Source organism: Nannobrachium achirus (genome assembly GCF_963921795.1).
Source record: "Nannobrachium achirus genome assembly, chromosome: 20".
Classification (NCBI taxonomy): domain Eukaryota; kingdom Metazoa; phylum Chordata; class Actinopteri; order Myctophiformes; family Myctophidae; genus Nannobrachium; species Nannobrachium achirus.
In genome coordinates, this window is record NC_137827.1 from 22909264 (window position 1) to 22930343 (window position 21080).

The 21080-nt window shown below is 41.7% G+C and overlaps 3 protein-coding genes across 3 annotated transcripts in view; 1 reads left to right on the forward strand and 2 right to left on the reverse strand.

The window, feature by feature from the left end:
* The window catches only part of LOC308305564 (transmembrane protein 179-like), a gene marked incomplete at its 3' end in the record, with an annotated part of 467552 nt that overhangs the window by 249233 nt on the left and 197239 nt on the right, over positions 1-21080 (reverse strand). The gene's annotated exons all lie outside the window — the stretch shown is intronic.
* On the reverse strand, positions 250-5849 carry LOC308305666 (putative E3 ubiquitin-protein ligase UBR7). Its single transcript, XM_080750498.1, has 11 exons — positions 5700-5849; positions 5417-5550; positions 5048-5108; positions 4856-4951; positions 3878-3931; positions 3630-3735; positions 3384-3529; positions 2622-2804; positions 2110-2266; positions 1898-1959; positions 250-849 (listed from the first exon to the last, which is right to left on the reverse strand). The coding sequence occupies exons 1-11, from the start codon at positions 5820-5822 to the stop codon at positions 766-768; spliced, it is 1206 nt and encodes a 401-aa protein (XP_080606624.1). The 5' UTR covers positions 5823-5849; the 3' UTR covers positions 250-765.
* Positions 7719-21080, forward strand: part of LOC308305883 (inositol-tetrakisphosphate 1-kinase-like) — a 41759-nt gene continuing 28397 nt past the window's right edge. Inside the window, exons 1-3 of the mRNA XM_080750779.1 lie at positions 7719-7859; positions 8513-8709; positions 14678-14702. Of these exons, the coding sequence (XP_080606905.1) occupies positions 8615-8709; positions 14678-14702 (120 nt within the window). The 5' untranslated portion in view covers positions 7719-7859; positions 8513-8614. The remainder of the gene's footprint in view (positions 7860-8512; positions 8710-14677; positions 14703-21080) is intronic.

The window sequence follows — 21080 nt, forward strand, 5'->3', positions numbered from 1 at the left end:
AGATGCCGATCTCCAGTCTCCATAATCATACGCTAAACATGAATGAGAGTATACGTTTAATTGGAATGGTATTCCATCCCTCCAGTAGTTCCAGAGACTTGCACAATCTATGCTAAGGCACATTGAAACTGTTCTGGTGGCCCAACACAGACAAATTATATTTTCTTGTCGTCACCCGTCTTATGTGTAAATTGCGAACTCCTGACAAGGTAATAGTTATAAAAAAACAAGGCATAACCAAAAATAGAATTGGGGGAAAAAACATTTTAATTAACAATTCAAATAAAAACAAGACCTTACAACAAAAAAAGAACTGAAATTGTATTGTGTTCATGAAACTCGACTAAAAGAAACATTAAAATCAAGGGTTTTGGCAATTAGTTGGGGTCCAACTTATATCCTCACAGCCCACTGAATCACTGGTCAATATTTCACATACTGTACACAAGCCTGGTATTTTGGTTGGACATGAAAGCCATCTTCCACTTTCTGACCTTTTTGGATCTTACCCCTGACAAATACCACATACAATAAAAAACTTAACTAAAACTAAGCCATTTCACAAAATAAAATGACTGATTATAGAAAACCCTCTTAAACTCTTCATAACACTAGGAATCTTGGGACTAGTAGCAGCAAATTTCCCATCCGCAATTATTTCAGCAGATAAAAGGTGGTCGGTTTTACATTCAGTCTTCATCTTTAGGGATCATGAAACAAGCAGGATGGCAGCAGTTAGTAGTGGAAGAATCTCTTGACTCCTTTTTACTGGTAGCCTGCATTTGTTCGACGTCTTTTCCTCGACTGTAGCTCTTCAAAGAACTGCTGTACAGCTTCAACTGTTACTGCCTGACAAAGAGAGAAGCAGGTTGAATATGACATTTAAAAAGAGACTGACTTTGATGTGATTTTGGATTTAGGACTGTAGGTGTAATAGGCTCTTATTCTCCCTCTCTCGTTGATCGAGGTCTTTTTCTCCCCCCCTTGCTGATCGAGCCCTCTTTCCCTCTACCGCTGACCTCCCCCCCCCCCCCAGTTTGTCTCTGTGTGTACACATTTTGCAGCTCTGACATCATGCTCTGATATCACAGGTGACATCACCTATGTAAAAGTCCATATATGGGTATTCCCCAGATTCCATTTTATGCCCATATATGAAGATCCCTGATGTCATCGATATACATCACTGGCCAGATGGACAAGAATTGGCGCGACCTCGCATGTCCCCTTGAGGCGTCTTACTAGTCTATATGTGGGCATACACACACATAAGCTATTGTACACACAGAAAACACAGCTTGCGCAGCATTGCAGGAGTTATTACACTGGCAATGCAGCGTATTCAGGTTTTGGTACCCAGCGTTATGTTGGACTGTGAGTAAAATAGGCTCTCTCTACATCTCCCTCCCTCGCTCCCTGAGTGAGCTCTGGTCTAACGTCATACACCGCCTCTCTCTCCCTATCCCTCTGTCTTGCTGATCCAACTCTGGTCTGACGTCACACACAAACAGAAACCTTTGTCTAACAACAGCGATTTGTGCATGCTCATATTCGGGCATAGTCCGAAGCTGAACACCACCAGACAGACATCTTGACAGACAACATTATAGTAGATTTGTGTGTGTACAGTACTGTATTTATATAAATGTGTGTAAGTACATACTATACATACAGTAAATACTAAATGTACATATTATGTGCTGTATACAATGTGTCCAGGTATACATATACCAGTAAGATGCCTAAGGGCGAAAAGCGACCTTGCCTTATACAGTGTACATACAGTATATACGTGTTTACTCACAGTAAACACTATATACTGCACACACACACACACACACACACACACACACACACACACACAATTAATTCAGGACTAAGGACAGTATTTTCTTACCTTTCCTTCAACAACATGCTGTTGTAAGAATGCCCTCAGCTCGGTTTTCAGGTCATTGTAATCTAAGGGGGGAAAACCTCTGCATCATTACGTCTATTTAAGCAACATTTAAAAGATCTGCTGTTCATTTCAATGCCATGTCATTCCCATCGTGCTCTGCCTTCAGCTTCCACTCTGAAGAGAGATGCGACTGGTCCCCACAGTATACTCACGGTAAATCATCTCCAGCTGTTGCACACGGTCCATTGAGTTCAGGAAGGACATCAGCGGGTCCTCGCCGAACGGCTCTGTCCTGCCTTTGTTCTCGTAGGCCAGAATGGTGTCCGAGTCATCCAGCAGAAACTGCACTTCGGCCTTAACGTAGGCTCTCTAAGCATCAACACAGAACACAGACTGTCACTAACTGTGTCCATTTAAACACTTTTAACCAGGTGTCCCTACTTTGGGCAGGTTATTACAGGCAAAATATGTATTATTATTATATATAGTGTATATATTTAATTTCCCCCAAACATTAAAACACAAGCTTACAACGCAATGCGTTGTGAGAGCTTGTAGATCGTCTATTTTCCCTTGGCACTGTATAAAATAGGTCTTAAGTCGTTTACCAGTTTATGAATGGTGTTTTACATAAGTCACCCCATGTGTGTTGACTTGGTTTTGGCCTCCATCATGGCATTATACAGTCTAATTTGAGAAAGGAGGCTTTCATATTAAGACCCACCTTGCAGCTGACACAGGTGCAGAGTTTGGAACGCCATTCATCAGGCCAGAACACGGCTCCCTCCCTGGCTCTCTCCAAACCCAGGTCTTCTAGTTCTGTCAGCTTGCATGCTCCAGACTTCACAGAAGTGCCCGTCATTTCCTGGTGAGTCCGTTTGCAACAAGAACTGCTGTTTGCGGCCTCCTGAGGCACGAACAACAACAGTGAGGTCTGAGTCAAATACAACAGCTGTGTTTCTGTTCTTTATATAGGCAAGAAGAGTACCAGAGGACAGGGGGCCAAGCATGATTAACCCGGCCTTCGTCAAACAAAGTATAGTGCTGTAGCAGCGCTTCAGAGATCAGCATCATGGTCATCTTTTAACAGCGAGTGACACAGCAAGAGGATGCGCTGATGGCATCACTCTTGTTTACAGTAAGCGGTCCTGTGAAGCTGGGCCAAATGCCATCCCCAGAGTAGGGGAAGGTGAGCCCCATGGATCATTTCTCCTCTCCAGGGGAGAGGAGGAAGGTACAAAAAAGTAACTGGAGATGTCAGCAGCCCTCTGGGTCTACCCCTCTCATTGCCCTCCAGCACCATCTAGTGGCAGGCCGGTGACACTCACATAACCCAGCAAGCATGCCATTATTCAACACATCTGCAGCTACAGAAGAAAGGTATATGTGTATACTGTACAGTGTACAGTGTACAGTGATTGTCTGTGTACAGAGTACACAGACAATCACAATCATCTGGTCTCATCAATCATTGTCGTTTGCTCACCTTTTCCTGCGTCTGACAGCCACAGCTGGTGGAGGACCCTTCACCCCCATTCTTGCAAGAGTCACACTGTTCTACTTCCTTCTCCCCGTCTTCCACCACAACCTCAGCCTCGTCCTCGCACTGGCTGACTTTGATCACCGGTGGTACTTGATGTGGAAGAGGACAATGGAAAAAGTGAAATTCTTGAATTTGCAGCTAAGAAGGCTGGCTTTGTCTTCGCCTGGCTGTGCCAGGAAAATAGGTCACCTGCAATGTGCGCAGCGTAGGTCCACAGGAAGGGGGCCTTGTTCATGCAGGTCTCACACACCATCTCCTGCAGTTCCTCAGAGTCCACCACCGCACAGCCCAGGTGCTGTCAAATAGAACACACACACGGATGAAAACTACAGCGAGGGGAGTGGAAGTTTTATGCTGGCGGTTGTTAAAGTTAAGGCGTTCCATATGTTCAGTAAAACGGACGCCTTCCTCATTTACAAAGCTGGCTCGCCACTTACCCTGGTGTGAAACCAATCCTCACAGATGATACACTGAATCATCTCATCATTCACCTAGCAGGAAACATAAAACAAACATATAATCGCTGTCGGACGGAAATGGTTAATGGTTAAAATGACAATGATCCTGATTACTTTGCTTAAAACTGTATGATAAATGATAAAGATTGTATTTTCTTCTAGCATTTTCTCAAAGCCTTTGTTGCTCATTGTACTTATCAGTATCATATACAGTAGGTATTGGCCAAAAGGCTACATCATGTAATAAAGTCATCTTATGTTATTGTGCCTCTGAGAGCAAGGATGAGGTAAAGATGTAGAGCAGGGGTGCCCAAAAGGTAGATTGTGATCTACCAGTAGATTACCAAAGGTGTGCAGGTAGATCACATGACATACCTCTAAAAATATATAATTAAAATATAAAAACAAAATATGTCAATATCACATCAAGAAGGGCCTGTCAGCTCCCTTCATGGCTTCTAAAGTAGGCAAACCTCCAATGCAATGCTTTGTTCAAGAGTCAGTAGCTTTACAAAGAACCCCACAACCTACCACTTCCATACAGAATGGGATGAAGACATTCCCCCCAGTATTTCCCATTTATTTCCCCCTTAAAGTAAGTGTGTTTGTCTAAAATGTAACGCCAGTGCTGCTATTCCAAAGCCCCCCTCAGGCCCTCAGCTAAAACATTTTGGATGATGGTAGATCATGTTGAGCTAGTCATTTTAAAAGTAGATCTTACGTCAAAAAAGTGTGGGCACCCCTGATGTAGAGATATGTTGTACAATGGTCTGTTTGTTAACACTTGTGGAATGATGAGATGAGGCTAAGGTGCAACAGCTGACCAAATAACATTACGTTGAATTAATTGTTTCATGATCACATGACTATGAATATAAAATCATGATTGTAGATCACTTTCGATCAATTGTTCTGCCCTTACGTTGTGAAAAAAAGGGGGAAAAAAGGAAGAAATACCTGATCATCAGTGTCTGGGTATGGACGGTCACATGAGCAATACTTTCCATGGAAGTTGTGGTTATAAATATTTTTGGTGTTTTGGCTGTCCTTAGTCTGTGAGAACAAAAACAGAGAATGAATAACTCCTAATCTTAATCTATGTGACATGCAATCTTTTTTTTAAGAGATAATGCAAATCTAAAGACTTACTGGAATCAGTTGACAATGGAAATCTCCGAACTTGCCATTCCCACAATCACAGCGAAAGTTTCTGTAGAAGAAAATTGTGACAGGTTAAAAAAAACAAAATAACACATTGTCCTTGATTTGACAGTTATCAGAGTAATGTAGTACAGTGGTTTTCAATGTGTATTCCAGGGACACCCGGGTGTTAGAGAACATACAAGAATGGATCTCTAGTCTATACCTACAAGTAGATGATGGTAGTATACATTCTGGACCAGATTGCTGACCACAAGAGACCATATCATGTCCAACAACATTCTTATATTATTGGGTACCAGAAAAGGGGTTGGGGAAATACAAGAAAATAAACCACATTCCTTTAAAATGATCTACCTTTTGGTATACAACTCAACGATTTCATGTCCTTCATGGCATTTACTGGTGCAGGCAAGACAAAGCCCTGCAGGTTCTGCATCCCGTGGCGTACAAGTGCTGCAGGCAAACACAGCTTGTCTCTTCACATAGCCCTGCATTTATTGTAGCAACACAAACAAGTTAAACCACAGCACACAAGGGAGTTTTGCTTTCTATCTGTTTACAAGAGGATATTGGATTGGACCACCCATTGGCATCAATCAAATACAGTGCATGACTGCTGTGCAGTTTTCCATTGTACCTGGGGGTAAGAACATTGTTCAGGGTCGCTTCCAGCCAACACACACAAAGCTTCTTCGATCTCATCTTGGTCCGGAGGGGTATCGTCGAGCGATGTGGCAGAGTCGTCTTTATTAACCGCCATTCTGGTTCTTGGAGCACAAAGGGATTCAAGAGCAAATGGATTCGGGAACACACAGACACACACAGGCCACAGCACAGCCCGCCAGCACAGTGCACACAACACAACAATATTGACAAACGTCTCTTCCGGGCGGGATTCGCGGGAATAGCCACGTGGAGGAAGTGGTGAATGGCGATACTGGTGGGCGGGTGCTTACAGATTTCGCGGATTTTCATAGACCGCACTGTTTCTCAAACAGTGGGTCGGGACCTTTCTTTTATAACTCTATGGTCGGGACTCGGGACCATAATCCATAGAACCCATTTACAAACATGCCATATAAACTAACCTAGGCTACAGTTCCAAACAGTCAGACTCAGTGGTGTCAGTGGACTCATCCACAGCTAGATGCACTGTGCATTTTCTTTTCTTTTTTTATTACATCACAAAGATCTTTCAAACCACCAGCCAAATGTTTCAGTTCTGGTTGCTTTAGTTTGGAATCTAGGACAGTGACAAACAGGTCAACAGGGGCTTAATAGTTTTCGAGATAACCTTACCAGAGTTAAAACTTTTATCAAGACCTCAGTCGATCCGGATCACATAAAATTCATTTTGTTTAGGTAATCGGGCCTGTTATAGCATGGTTACTTACTTACGCCTAACTCTAACTAGTGTACTAGTCTGAAATCTGAATCTAGCACAAAGTTTTCAGTTATTTTATTCTCCAGAAGATGGCGTCCCTGTAACAAATGTAGGCCTATCATTTGCCACGCCTAAAGTTTGTGTTAACTATGATCGGGTCTGACTCAGGACTCAGGAGTCAAGGGTTGGACCTGACCACGGCCAACAATTTGTGTAATTAGGACAGACACCTTTCCAGCACTGCACATTTTGTTGAAGAGATTTGATGCTATATGGAAAAAGGTGGTTCCGACCAAGTACAACAGAACCAACTCAGGTCCAGTTTATCAAGTTTAGGGTGGTAAAATAGTTACATTTGCATGTCTGTTTTTAATCAATTTTGGATTTTTACTGTGCACTTTTTTAACTGTTTAGTGATTCCCATAGATTGAAAATTAAAAAAATCAAATGGGGATGGGGGCTTTGTGACACAGTCGGTAGCCTGTCACCTCACAGGTAGAAGGTCCTGGGTTCGATTCCTGGCAGGGACGATGGGGCATGTTCTCTCCTCCGCATCATCAGTGCCCATACCCTAGGAGGGGTTGGTGAAAGGGCCCTGTGTGGAGTTTGCATGTTCTCCCTGTATCCCCTAGGGTAAGTAGGCTACCCTCACAAAAAACATGCAGTAATCCTGGTCTCTATCCACAACTTTCCAACACCCCATCATGCATTGCGCAGAAGTTGCACGGAGCTTCTGGTGCCGTCAGCCGATTGTGATGCGTCTAGTGGATGCCCAAGCTTGTACAAGCTTGATTAAAAAAGAGAAAAAAAGAAAAGAAAAAAGCTATTTTTGAGTGAGGACCAATTATATGAACATAGGTTGAAAAGTGGTGGAGTGCCCCTTTAAACATAATTGGTTTCATATATTGAGAAGCACTGACAGGAAAAAAAATCTATCTGCTGGAATCTTTTTTCTTTTGTTTTAGTTTGGGTGTCTGTGGAGGGGGCCTGCATAGATATAGGCTTATCTAAAACATATCTATTTCTATGGGGCCCCTAACTCTATGATGGGCCCCCATAGTATGGTAGGGCCAGGTACGAAATCGTGCTTGTAGCGCCCCGTGTGGCGGGGATGGGAATGGGCTGAAGTGCAGTCAGTGTGACAGTCAGTCAGACAGTGGTGTGGTATCAGGGTGTGTGCAGGCAGGGCAGGCAGCAGCAGCAGCAGCACTGTGTAGTGTAGTGTGTGAGCACTGAGCAGCAGTCCGTTCAGTTCCTAGGTTGAGAGGACGTCAGAAACATCTCTGTCATCTGTCAGCTCGCCTGGAAACTTCAGCGACGACACGGACTGAACGGAGAATGGGAAACCACCCGAGCTAGGAACACAACACATTTCACAAGGAACTGGTGCTAGAAAGAAACAAGAACTGCCAGGTTAGCTTCTTCTTCTTCTTGAGCCACACAGCTCTAGATCTCTTCATTGCCACTTGTATTTTACATTCAGACAGTCGTTTTCGTGTGTTATTTGACCAGGCTTGGAGCTTTAGTTAACCTGTTCGATATTCCCGAAATGTCAGAGCTGTATTCACTCATCGTTGGGGAGCATTGTTAGCAAGGTAGCGCTTACTCCTTTGCAATGCATACCATTGGTTAGCTGTGCAGTTTGCTAACTTAGCTAGCCAGCTAATGTTAGCCATGTACGTTAGGGGGGCATAGGTAATACTACTAATAATTCATAATGATGATAGGCTGTTGGCGACATGCTGCTGCTGGTAACGGGAATGCTATTGACAGTGTGCTGTTTTGCAAGTACTATAGCTACAGATCAGACCCGCAGGGAGCCTCGTTGCAAGGCAAGCTTTATGATCCTGTGTTTAGTTTATAAACACCCGAGAAGTGAGAATGTTAAATAATTATACATGTATTGACCCAGAAGGGACCGTTTTTACACTATGGGGCCATTTATGGACACATTTACTGCACTCTCAGAGTTATACTACTAACTACTCATTTTGCTCTGTAGGATGAGCTCTCGCATTACAAGTCGTGATCTGAACTTGTGTTTTTTTCCCTCCCTGCTCTGGTAGGCTGCTCTGTGTGAGGCCACGGTTTCCTGTTTTCAACTGTCCAGGTTCACCGTTCAGTCACATCATCTCTAGACTGAGTGAGGAGAACCAGCCAAAGTGGAGATGCAGACCTTCCTGAAGGGACGGAGAGTCGGCTATTGGCTCAGCGAGAAGAAGATGAAGAAGCTGAATTTTCAGGCCTTTGCTGACTTGTGCAGGTATGTAGAAATTTAAATCTCATCCCACGCATGGCAAGATTTTTCCCTCCCCAAAAACAGTTTTTATACATTTTAACAAATAAACAAATAATCTAAGAAATTCCATAAATGTAAAAAAGATCTTAATTGAGTAATAGTGAAAATAGCCTATCTACAAGCTCACAACGTGGCGTGAAGTGTTGTGTTGTGAGCTTCTAGATCTGCTCTTTAGTTTGGGTCCCGGGCAAACGTCTAATTTCTCTTTTGATTCTTGAGTTAAAAAGTTGGGAACCACTGCTTTAGGTGTCGCGAACACGGACTTATGCTTCAAATATTTAAGAAACAATCTTGTATATCAGCATGATAAAGTGATGACCTTGTCATACAGAATGTGTTCTTAAAAAGCCTAAAGATTGACATTTCACAATGTGTCTACTGTCTAGGCCTGGTTACTGTTGTTGATGATGATTTATTATGGCATTTGAATACCATCTTTCCCTCAACATCAGTTGGTCTTTCCCATTTACGACTTTCCCATTAGAGAGTGCTCCCCTGCTGTCCACTCTGTTCTCTCTCATGTCTCTTTGACATTTGAGGTTTCCATTAAAGCAGTGTTGATGGGGCTGCTGGCGGCTCTATGCCATTTCCTTGTCTATTATAATAAAAGGCATTCTTCCATGTTTACACACCAAGGGACAAAAAGCCCTGCATAAAAATGTATAGGCCATGGTTGGTTGTTCAAGAATGTATTACACAATAGTTACCTACCTCCAGTTAATCAAGCTATCCTGGTTTATACATAGTGCCGAAAATAAGGGCACAGGATGAAGAGTATCATGGTAGGATTTCAATAGCATCAAGGGGCTATATATCTGTCTGTTACAGAGGAATTTCAAACATTAGTGACTTTTTTTTACAGTTTTGAGTAGCACAATCATGTTTAAATATGCATATGCCTGAAAATGGATGACAGAGTTAGAATCCCCAAAACGACCGTTCTCATGTATGGTTTCCTGAAGAGATACTTTCTACAGATGTACCATGAATGGGACACTAATTATTGTATTGCATTATAGTAACATTAATATTTCCAAGCCCCCAAATCACCTTTTCTACAGTTGCAGTGCCCATAGACAAACTTGTGTTCAGTTCAGTGTCGGTGGAAAGCCTCATTGCTATGAGCATCTTGAAGACCTTGCAGGCCAGCCTTGGCTCTTCTGTGCTTCTCTTTTTCTGTACATGTTAAAATCTGTCCAAAAGCACACAATTACAACGAACTAATCAACAAGTGTGTTTCACTGTTAACATGCTTATGCGCGTTTTATCCAGTGCAGACGGGGAGATACAGTGTAGTCTGATTGTTAGCCTGCCTTGTTGTGGCCTACAGTATCTCTCAAGTGTTATGTAAGGTGTGTTGTAAAGTGGGCCATGAATTTCCTTGGCAGACTGACTGTGAGAGAAGTGAACTATACATGACCGGTTGACAAAAGCCAGTGCCTCGAAGATTGAGAAGCGACGAGATGAGATGAGAACATAACATTCTTATCCAATATCTCCCCTATTGTGTCAATGTCAAACAGATCATGTTATAAGACAGTCACTGTTAAAACACAATAATAATAATAAAAAATTATCGGTGACGGTAAGAATAAAAATAAAACATTTATTAGCTTGGCTTTTTCAATTATCTTGTGGGTTAGGTGTTTGTGAGCAAGTGTTAAGTTTCAGCCGACAGATTTTCATGCAACAAAGTATAGGTAATTGGGGTTTAGTGAAGGACAGTCACCTTTCCAGTAGGGTTGTTTACTCACACAACCTGATTGAGCCTGCAGAACAGATTATCACGTTGTAATCCACACAACATTTTTAATCTCACACCACCATCCGAATCAGTCCCGTGTCTGGAAGCTGGATTGTAGTATACCAGAGGGGATTGAAGTGGAGTATTAAGGTGTTTGTAGTGTTTTCCACTGTGACAACAAATTTATTATTATTATAATTTTTTTAAAGATTTACAGTACATGGAAAATGGAGCATGCAACTGAACCAAATATATGATCATGATCTCTTCTCATGAAACTCATCTTTCACTTGTATTTCTCTTTTTCACTCCTACTGTAGTTCTCCTTTTCGAACATATTTCCCCATATCATTTACTATGTTAACAAACAAAGTCATGCTTAAGAGGAAGTCAAAAATGGAACTAAACATCATCTTACTATATGTATCTCCCATATATAGACATGCTTTGCTTTAGAAGGCCTGTTGTTTCTCTAGGATATACAAGTCCCTGTATAGAGAGCCGAGGTATCTCTCTGCTGCACTTCTGTTGAGACATTGGTATTATACTGTAAACTTAGACCTCTCCACAGCTGCTATAGTGGATTAGTGTCAGCTCCTTTGTTAAACCTCAGGCGAGAAAAACAATTTTACTTTTTACGGTCTAGTGACATTAACAAGAATGGCTGCATTGGTACTCTTGAACCAATTGAGCTTATGTTCATGTACAGACAGAGCATACTCTGTCTGTCCACTATCCCTATTGAATAAAGCAAACAATCTGAACAAGAAATGCAGCATCACACTGATATTAGACACTTCACCCTCTCAGGCCAGGCTTTCCTGTGGACTCAATCCTAGCATATGGTGAATCTGACATTCTGAGTTCTTCTGTGTGGTATCTGCCTGGTGGTCCTGTACATCTGGGCACAGGGAGATCCCTGCTGGTCTGAGGCAGTGTGCAGCAGAGCCTCACTCGGGCACACCAGGTTTTATGTCCATTCATAAGCGAACACAGCAATTCAGACTCTGAGGCTTCCTGGAGATTCGGATATACAGTATCTTGCATTTGTTTAATCTTGCATACTGCTACTGTTTGTCCTTTTTTTTTGAGTGTTGAGATTTGGGAGCCTACTGTATGTCTAACGATGATTTTCTGTGTGTTACACAAGGGTTAGGTTAAGTTATTATTATTAGTAGTAGTAGTTGTATTTGTTTCAAATATTTGTATTAGTTTTGAATTTAAACAAAAGGACATGATGTCAGGACAATGTAACATTTCTAAGAAAACAACACACACCAAAAAAAACACGAAAACACCCGATGTCACCGTCGCCACCCCCCTCAGCCAATCCCCACCCCAGAGCGCTACTATATATTAGTTGCAAACTATCAGGAGGCCCGCTCTTGTTCCAGGAAGGAAATGAATGGTTGCCAGACCTTTTAAAATTGTTCAGGTTTGTCCTTTATGGTATACCTAATTTTTTCCAAATGAAGAGTGTCTGTCAATTCTGTCAGCCATGTAGTAGTATTAGTATTAATATTTAATTTAGATGGGACAGTAGAGAGACTGGAAACTAAGGACAGAGAGAGATCAGTGAACATGCATCACAGGGATCACAGGTCTCCAGACAGAATCAAACTGGGGACTGTGATAATGAATCTTATTAGGGAATACACTGCTTTCAGCATCACTGGGTGATGCTTTGGAAATGCTGTCACTTTCTCCCATCAGGGCAAAGCTGTAAAGGTCTCTCCTCTCTCAGTCATAAGCTACTTACTGAATCACTGAGGCAGAGACACTATTGAACTACAGCAGCATTATTATATTTTCTCCCGGCTGTCACCATGTTTAAATAGCTTCACATACAACTACCATAAGGATGATCATGACAAGTTGTGTACCTTTTTAAATGACTGTTTATGAGATACATAACTGTCAAGAGTCAAGTTAAATTAACACTTCAGATTTTATTGTGTACTTGTATAGTGCACAATAAATGTTCTCAAAATACATCTCTGTACTATGTGAAATATGTTCTATATACAGTACCATAATAGCTGGTATGCAGTTGCCATACCAGTGCATGATATACTGTGTATGCTGTTACTGTCAGTGGTTTTTATTTCAAATCGCCCAGCCCTACGTTGTAATACGCCGTATCTTGTCTTGTTTTTCCTGAGATCTCCGTGTTCTTGTGTGAGGAGCCCAAACAAAACGATCTGCCCCTGGGCTACTTGTCTGTTTAGTCTTCTCTCCATCACTTTGATAGTGTTGACCTGTACAACAATATGGCACCACAGACAATCTCCATATATCAGAGCTGGGATGAAACCAAAGGCCCCATTCACAGCACATGAAACGGGCCAGCTGCAGTATTAAATATCCACATTGTTGTGAAGCACTGAATGGCTGCTTTGCTGTTACCATGGGACTGTGGCCTCATAACAACTGGGACGGGCTGTGTGGTGGTGTTTTTGGTGTTTTTCTTTTTTTGTTGTTGTCCCTGTTGTGAAGTCCCCTAGATGAGACGATGTGCTGTCTTTGCCTTGCAGCAGGTTTTTCTTCTTCTCTGTTTTGGTGTAGTGGTGATTGTTTTGGTTTTTCGGTTTGTGTGTCAGAGGCCATTGTGGGTCGATATTACAGATAACATTTGACAGCCCTTCCCCAGCAGGAATTACTCTCCTAACCACTTTAACCCTGGCAGTATATACTGTAGGCCTTGAGTGGTTAAAGTTTGTGTTCTAACAAGTTTCACTCGGGTTTCTTTTAATGGAGAAATAGGCTGTTCCTCCTGACAAAGGCTCCCTAACAGCCAGCAGGTTTAAACATGTCCAATTTCTCTCTCTTTCTTGACAGGCTGCACAAAAAAAAGAAACTATGCAGAAGCTCTAGTACACTTGAAACAAAAAATAAATAGTTGTTTTACATAATAGCCCTATCTTCTGATAGTACACCGATATGCTTGTGTGCACTGCAAAAGTTGCTGTCAAGGCATTTGTTTGTACAATCGAAAACTGTGAGTGGACATTTATTTGTAGACATGGTGAAGTAATTAAAAGATAAGTTTGTACAGGAAGGAGAGGCAGAAGATCAGCCTGTTTTATTCTCAGTCTAACAATGGTGTCCGTGGCTGAGAAGAACAGCTCTTAAAGCTAAATGTGACACATTAGCTTGAAGGTCAGTTCTTGTTGGCACTGTCTTGCAATGCCCTTTGAGTATAGAAATCAGGCATAACATCTCCAGTTGTGGAATGTGTAGTGGTGTGTTACATTGGGGAGGCTGCTCAAACACCACTAAGGACTTAACCCCAGCATCCATATTCTGGGGGGAACATTCACCAAAAATAGCAGAGATTGTAGATCGGCTGTTTTTGGTAAAGAGATTTGGTGTAGAGTGAAATAGGGCTGTCACGATGATGGCATTTTACTGGACGATTAATTGTCACTCAAATAATTGCGATTAACGATTTAATTGTGTTTTTGTCGTTGACAATTACATTTCTGTTTGGCTTTTAGGCTTTGAAGTTGCACATGGCAGATATGACACAGTAACAAAGAAATTACTCACATATTTGACAACTTTACACTTAAAAAAGAACATTGATAGTGGAAATAGCGGATCTACAAGCTCACAACGCGTCGCATCTGACTTTTTTTTTAAAATATATGATATATTTTTCAACATGGAAATGATTATGACGATTATGAAAAATAATCACGATTATGTCAAATAATTGCGATTAGACGATTATGTAATAACTGTGACAGCCCTAGAGTGAAAAGTCGGGTCCGTTTTACTAGTATAGAGGGCTTAAATGGTTAACTGTTGTAGGATTCTACTGGTTGCCAAGCAACCGACTTTTACCCAAAGCTTAGAATTTCGATGCCGTCTCTGGGAGCCAAAGCCAGTGGCTGACACAGGACATGAATCTCACATTTCAACTGTAATGGTCATATGTTAACAGTTAATGTTTCTCTGTCCTCCCAACTCTCAAATAATAGTTTTTTGATCACCTGCTAATTTAGTGAATTCATGTACTGTTTTTCATGTGTTCTGACATGTTGCCAAGAGAAGGGTAGTATGCACTTTTTGACGTCTTCATTCTATAGCAGAAAAGGTTTGTCCTATTCTCAATATTATTGAAGTCACAGTATTTTTGTTTGGTTACAATGAATTTAAACAGTATCTTTTGTTTTTGTCTTTCAGGAAAAGAGGAATTGAAGTCGTTCAGGTGAGTTGAAATGTTAATGATTTTGGTGATATTCACGTGGTCTTAACCCAAACCCTTACAACATGTAGCTTAGCTTATGTACAAGCTTACAGCCATGGTTACATGCATAGCGGCATTCATAGCATGTGAGGTGTGAATGGCACTTTGTGGAATCCTGTAGAGGCAGTTTATCTACATCTCATAGACTTTTAGTATGTATGAAGTCCATTAGTTTTAGTATTACCAGTAAAAGCTTGTGAGGCAACTCGTGGGCTTAAATCACCGAGCTTATGAAAATGAAGAACCAGAATGAAAACAAGTGTAACGAGTACTGGTTACTCCACTGTTGAACACACACACACCCCCGCATACACACACACACACACACACACACACACACACACACACACACACACACACACACAGACTCTTCAGAATTTCTCCAACTCATTCATTTCATTCATTGTCTCCACCAGGGCAAAAGCATGGCAATCAATTTCTTTTTGCCCCTACCGTCCGTAAAAAGGCGAATCTTTTAACAGCATCGGATTGCTGTGAAACGTTGCACGCACATTGTCACTAAGCCAAGAAAGAACCTCCATCCCAAATATTTCAAATCTCCTCATGGTGACACTATAACAGCCCAATTCACGTTTTGGCTTATAACTCTTGAACCTTAGGTTGCGCAAGCAACATATCTTCCTCATGACGAAACTTTTCTATTTCATTCTGTAGCTAGTCAGAATCTAACTTCCTATTCTGGGGCAAACATTGGACAATAGTAACACAAGCTCACAACATATTGCGTTGTGATATTTATTATTAATTTTTGCCGAAGAGATTTGGTGTGTAGATACAAAAAATAGGACTATGGGTGCGTATGGAAATAAGCTCTGAGAAAGAGAATCAATCTGCTCAGTATTCACAGTGCTCTGGCGGTGACGTCATATTAGTTTGCACTGAGTTCAGTTGATCTACGAGTGGTCAGTACAAACAACACACCTTGCCTTTAGGAGGGTGTAATGTAGCAGCCTATTGTTGCTTCGTGTCTCTGAGCCTCCGAGTATTGTCCCTCACTGCTTCCTATACCTGCCTGTGCCTAATGCACCTGGTGTCAGATAATAAACATCAGTTTAGTGGCAGTAGTCTAACTAGTCTCGCCTTGTTTAGCACTCATTTAGCCTTGTCTAGCACACATTTAACAATCATTTACCAACATTGTTGTGTTCAGAGTCAACATTAGGCCTATAGGTACAAATGCTCAAAATGTTCAGTATTCCAAAACCACTTTGCATGGTATCAAACACGACACACGTGCATATCTTCTTGTATGGGCCGCTGTGTCCGTGACATCAGCTTTGGTGATGTCGGTTTCTGCATACTTTCTATGACGTTAGTCTCGGACATGGGGACACACAAAGCCAGACGTAGAAGTTAGCACCGCTCAATTATCTAAAATAGCAGATCTACAGACCTGCCATCGTATTGCGACAGGGATCTCCATATATGGGCATAAAAGGGATTGTATCCCAGACGATGCCCTGTAGGAGAACCACACTAACAGAATCCATATATGGCCAAAATAGATGGTCAAGACAGATGGTCAAGACAGATGGCGCGACCTCACCCTTTAGGGCGAGGTCACTTTTCGCCCTTAGGCGTCTTACTGGTACTTGTACCTAACAACTGTGGTGGGGAACGTTCACCAAAAATAGCTGATCTGCAAGCTCACAAGGTGTCACAACAAGCTCACAATACGTCACAACGCGTTGTGAGCTTGTAGATCGGCTATTTTTGGTAGGTGTCTCTTTAACACTGAAGAACTGTACTGTATTGTATCTCTTCCACCTTAAGTTCCCTGGGCTCTGAATAATCATCCTTTAACTTGTGGGTATATCCATGGACTAACATGCACTGTATATACCCTTTTCAAATGACTGTTAATATATCCTCTGTATTTTCCTTTACGAGTTGCTTTTCAATTAAAATGGTCCTTGGGATGGAAAGAAGAAACCAGAAACTTTTTTAATGTCTCCTCTAATTCTTTTATCTTGAGCCGTTTTTCTTTTTTATGAAGCCGGTTTAGTTCTTTGAGGTTCTTTTCATCCCTTCAACTTTTTTAAGATATCTTTAGAACAGAGCCCAGGGAATTGTCCCAAAGTAAGCAGGGCTTTGTTTCCCAGCACTGAATCCTTCTCCTGGGAGACAGACCAGTAGATCCTTACCCACAGCCAATGTGGTATCAAGAACTTGAACAGGTCACTACACTGATTTTTTTTTTAATGAAATGAACACTCAGTATCTTTGCAGCGTATCCTTCGTGTCGGCTCCAAGATCTCAAGGGGTCCAGGTCTACCTGTTGTCTTTCGCTGGGCTGTCACTGCAAATGACAAACGCCTGCAGGTTTCACAATGTTTCATTCATTTGTGCTGGTGAAAGCAGCCTGCGAGATGAGCCAGTCAGTCAGTGGCTGCAGTGTCACAGACAAGGCATCTCACGGAGAAGACAGTGGCATCCATTGTAAACGTTGGCATTGTTAGGCGAGGCTGTATGCTAAGTATAAAGTTGTCACCACCACCTATTATACTAACCACTTTCAACTTGGTGAAAGCATTTCAACAATTTTCAAATCAAATACAGTCGACTCGATGCTTGCAATGCGGCACGTGTCACACGATGCTGTGAGCTTGGGAGATGGGCTATTTTTGCTATCCATTGTACAATAAAATAGTGCTCAAGTGGTTAAAGATGAGAGATGCTGTGTTTCAGGCAGAGGGATGGACATGGATAGAGGCACGGTCAAGGAAAATGTTAAAGGACTTGGCAGTATATGACCCTGAAATAGTGAGTTAATATATAGGCCTATGTGTTTGGTTTGGGGGGTTAATGTTATCTAACAGCAAACCTTGACCTAACCTACAGTATATTCTCTACAAGGATCTTGTAGTATTTTGTCCAGATAATTTTTCTAGTCTGACCCAGACAGTCACTAAACCTTCACATGTGTCCTTGTGGTCTGATAGACATGGCAGCCTTGGAGATAGCAACTCAACCTTTGAATACACAGTTTAAAACATTTAGTGTTAGTTCAACTAAGTGGGTGTACAGTACACCCCTTTCGGGGTCATTTATGTACACTTGAAAAGTTAACTCGACACTCAGGAGTTAACACTATAGATGTGGTTATCTAATCAAATGAAAATGTTTTGTATTTTATTTGCTTATGCTTTTATCCTTCTCTAAGCCTAAGACACCTTTCAGTTGGCTGAGGCTGGTTGGGCTTTCTCTGACATGAACATTGATTGACTTTTTGATTCTCTTTTTTTTTTAATAGCAAAAAATAGCTACTCGCATCACATTGCATAAGGATGAGGTGTGACTTTCTAGATTTGCTATTTACACTATCCCAGGGGTCTTCAACAGGGGGTCCGGGACCTCTAGCGGGTCCTCAGAGTTACTACAGGGGGGCCACCAAATCCTTGTCTGATTGGATAATTATTTTCAATTAAAAACTTCCTAGCAAAAATAGCAGATCTACAAGCTCTCAACGCCTCGCGCTGCGAGGCTTGTAGAACAGCTATTTTCTGCAAAGAGGTTTGGTGTAGAGGTCAAAAAGAGCAGACTAAGTACAGAGTGAAAGGTCAAGTTTACTACGTATCTATGTAAGTGCCTATGTCTGAAAAAACATTAACATGAATCCAACATAGACTGATGAGAGTGCTGTCAAACAAGTCGATGAAAATCTGCATAACACATTTATACAATATGTAGAGGGGGTCCCTGCTTCATCTCTCTCTCAGTTAAGGGGTCCTTGGCCTGAAAACGTTGAAGACCCCTGCACTGTCCTATAACTAAACATGTTGAACTGAAGAGTAATAGAACCCACACCCACATGCATTTTGTTGACAATGCTTCGAGCCTTGGCATTTCATCAGGTCAAACTGGAGTATATAAGATACTTGGTATATACTGCAGGGCTTACATGTTAAAGTCTGCATCAGCATGCCACTCTGCCCCTCTTGTTAGGCAAAATGTCTGTTAAAGTAACACCTCTTACCCACTTTTACCTAGTGTATGTCATCAGCACTGCAGGAGGCAGAGAAGTAGAGATGAATCATGCATTTGGATGACCAATGTGATTCTTTAGGTGACATTTCTAAAACAGTTTACATCCAAGGCGATCATTTTTTAAAGGTTAGAATAATGTGGGTTTATTAATGTTGGATTTACTTTGTGAATGTGATGTCTTGCACTCACTGAACCATATTGGAACAGAGTACTGTGTCATAGACCGGTAGATAGATTTGTAACCTCTGGGGGGCCTGTTGGTACTAGCTAATGACATCATCCTATTTTGAGCAGATCATGGCTAAATCGAGCAGCCTTTGGGAGCTCATTTATATTTCCATTTTAAGTGTGGGAAAACGATCATGTACGCACAAAGAAAGTCAAAAAGTAGGTTCTTTGAGTTTCATACAGAACACCGCCACTACCACTGGTTTTCAAACTTTTTGTTCCCAAGACACACCAATGTGTTGAAATTTCAAGGCGCACCTACATGTATATTCATAGCAATTTGCCTATAGATATAAAAATAATTCATAACTTAATTATATATTGCAATATGTAGTGGAAGACCATTAGAACCACTGGTCTACTCTACGTGCTTTTGTTTTCAGATGTCATTATCTCTGTCGCCTACTCGTTATATATGCCCTCTGCTCTAAAAGGATTGGCACAACCTCATCAATACTGACTCATTTGCCCTGAGCTCATGAGAGTCCTCCATGTACTCCTTATATTATTAGTCTGTCTGTCTGTCTGTCTGTCACGGAGCTGATGAGATTAACCCACCAGGCTTAGGCTGGAGCAAGCCAATGTGCCCTCAAAGCAAGTGAAGCCCATCAAGGCAGATGGCCATTGTTTTGAATGGACTGTGCAAGAAATGTTATTGAGTTACTCTTGTATTGTATGCCAAGGGTTAGGGTTAGGGGAATTGCTCGGGAATCCAAAGTTAATTTCCGGAAGGTTACTGGATCTCGCCCACTGATTGAATTTGTGGAGACCAACATTTGATAAGATCCTCTTAAGAACGCATTCTGTAGTATTGCACTAGGCCTATTCCCTAAGATAGCAATTTGCTCATAGATATTTTGAATTTCTTAGCTTAATTTAAATACGTCTTCTTAAGACCACAAACCTCAGCTACATGGCTTAACCTTTAATAGCAACCTGAACAGAGACTATGTAGACCTTTCTTAAGACAGGGGTTAAGCAATCACTACAACAAAGCCATCATGTGTGTTTACCAAGGGGTTGCTTGCCGTGTCAATATTTTATGAGTACAATACATGAATAGTGTTACAACATCATCTCAGGTGGAGTCGTGTCACCACGTGCCTTCTTGTCTGCCCTGCTTCATTCAAATTGCACATTTGTACTTAAGTCATAAAAATAAACAACCTCTGGTATTGAGGAATCTTTGCAGGAGCAACATTGTGATGATTTTGCTTAACTTTGACCCAGCTAAATACCCCTACAAGTGAAGCTACAACATACCTTCACTTCTAAGCATGGGTCCTCCCCATTGGTTCTGGAGTAGAGGCAGTCCTTGCTTATACATGATCAGATCAAAGACTTTCCGCAGTAGGAATCCCCACAATCTTCTGCCACAGGAACTTTAGCTTACTGTTTATGTCAGGGGTGTCCAAAGTGCGGCCCGGTGGCCAAATGAGGCCCAAGGAAAACGTTTTATACGGCCTGCGGCTTCATTCTTAAATTGTATTATAAACGGCCCAGCCAGCACCATCAAACAAGAATATTTTCCCAGAGTATAATTTGTCAGGATTGTTCCCTGTTGTCTCATTCTGAAGGGGTCAAAGAAAGGCTATTTTATTGCATTTTCTACCTTGCACGTCTGGTTACATTTGGTAGATAAGGCTGAGTTATTTGTGTTTTGTTCAGAGCAGACACCTGACAAAAGACCATTGATATAAATATTGATGATGATAGTTAAATCAATGCTTAGGCCTATGTACAGTATTTGACTTTGTTATTGTCTGACCGAAAGTACATTATGTCTAGATTTATTCGGCCCTTGGGTGTCTTAATATTTTCTAATGTGGCTCCCTTTGAAAAAAGTTTGGACGCCAGTGATTTATGTTTATGTTATTCCCAACAAAATCTTCAACTCTCAGTTGCTGTGATTGGCTGAAATGTGCAATGGGAGCCCTTGTTTTGGTTCATGTGATAACCTATTCCATCCTCCACGGCTCCCCCACGGCTCGCCGGCTCTGACAGTGCGCTTGCACAGGGCCATTGCCTGCTCGGCACGGACATTTGGTCGCCAAGCAACTCATTCGGGGGCGCCTCATGAGCCTTGCTGTTGCACGTCTGCCA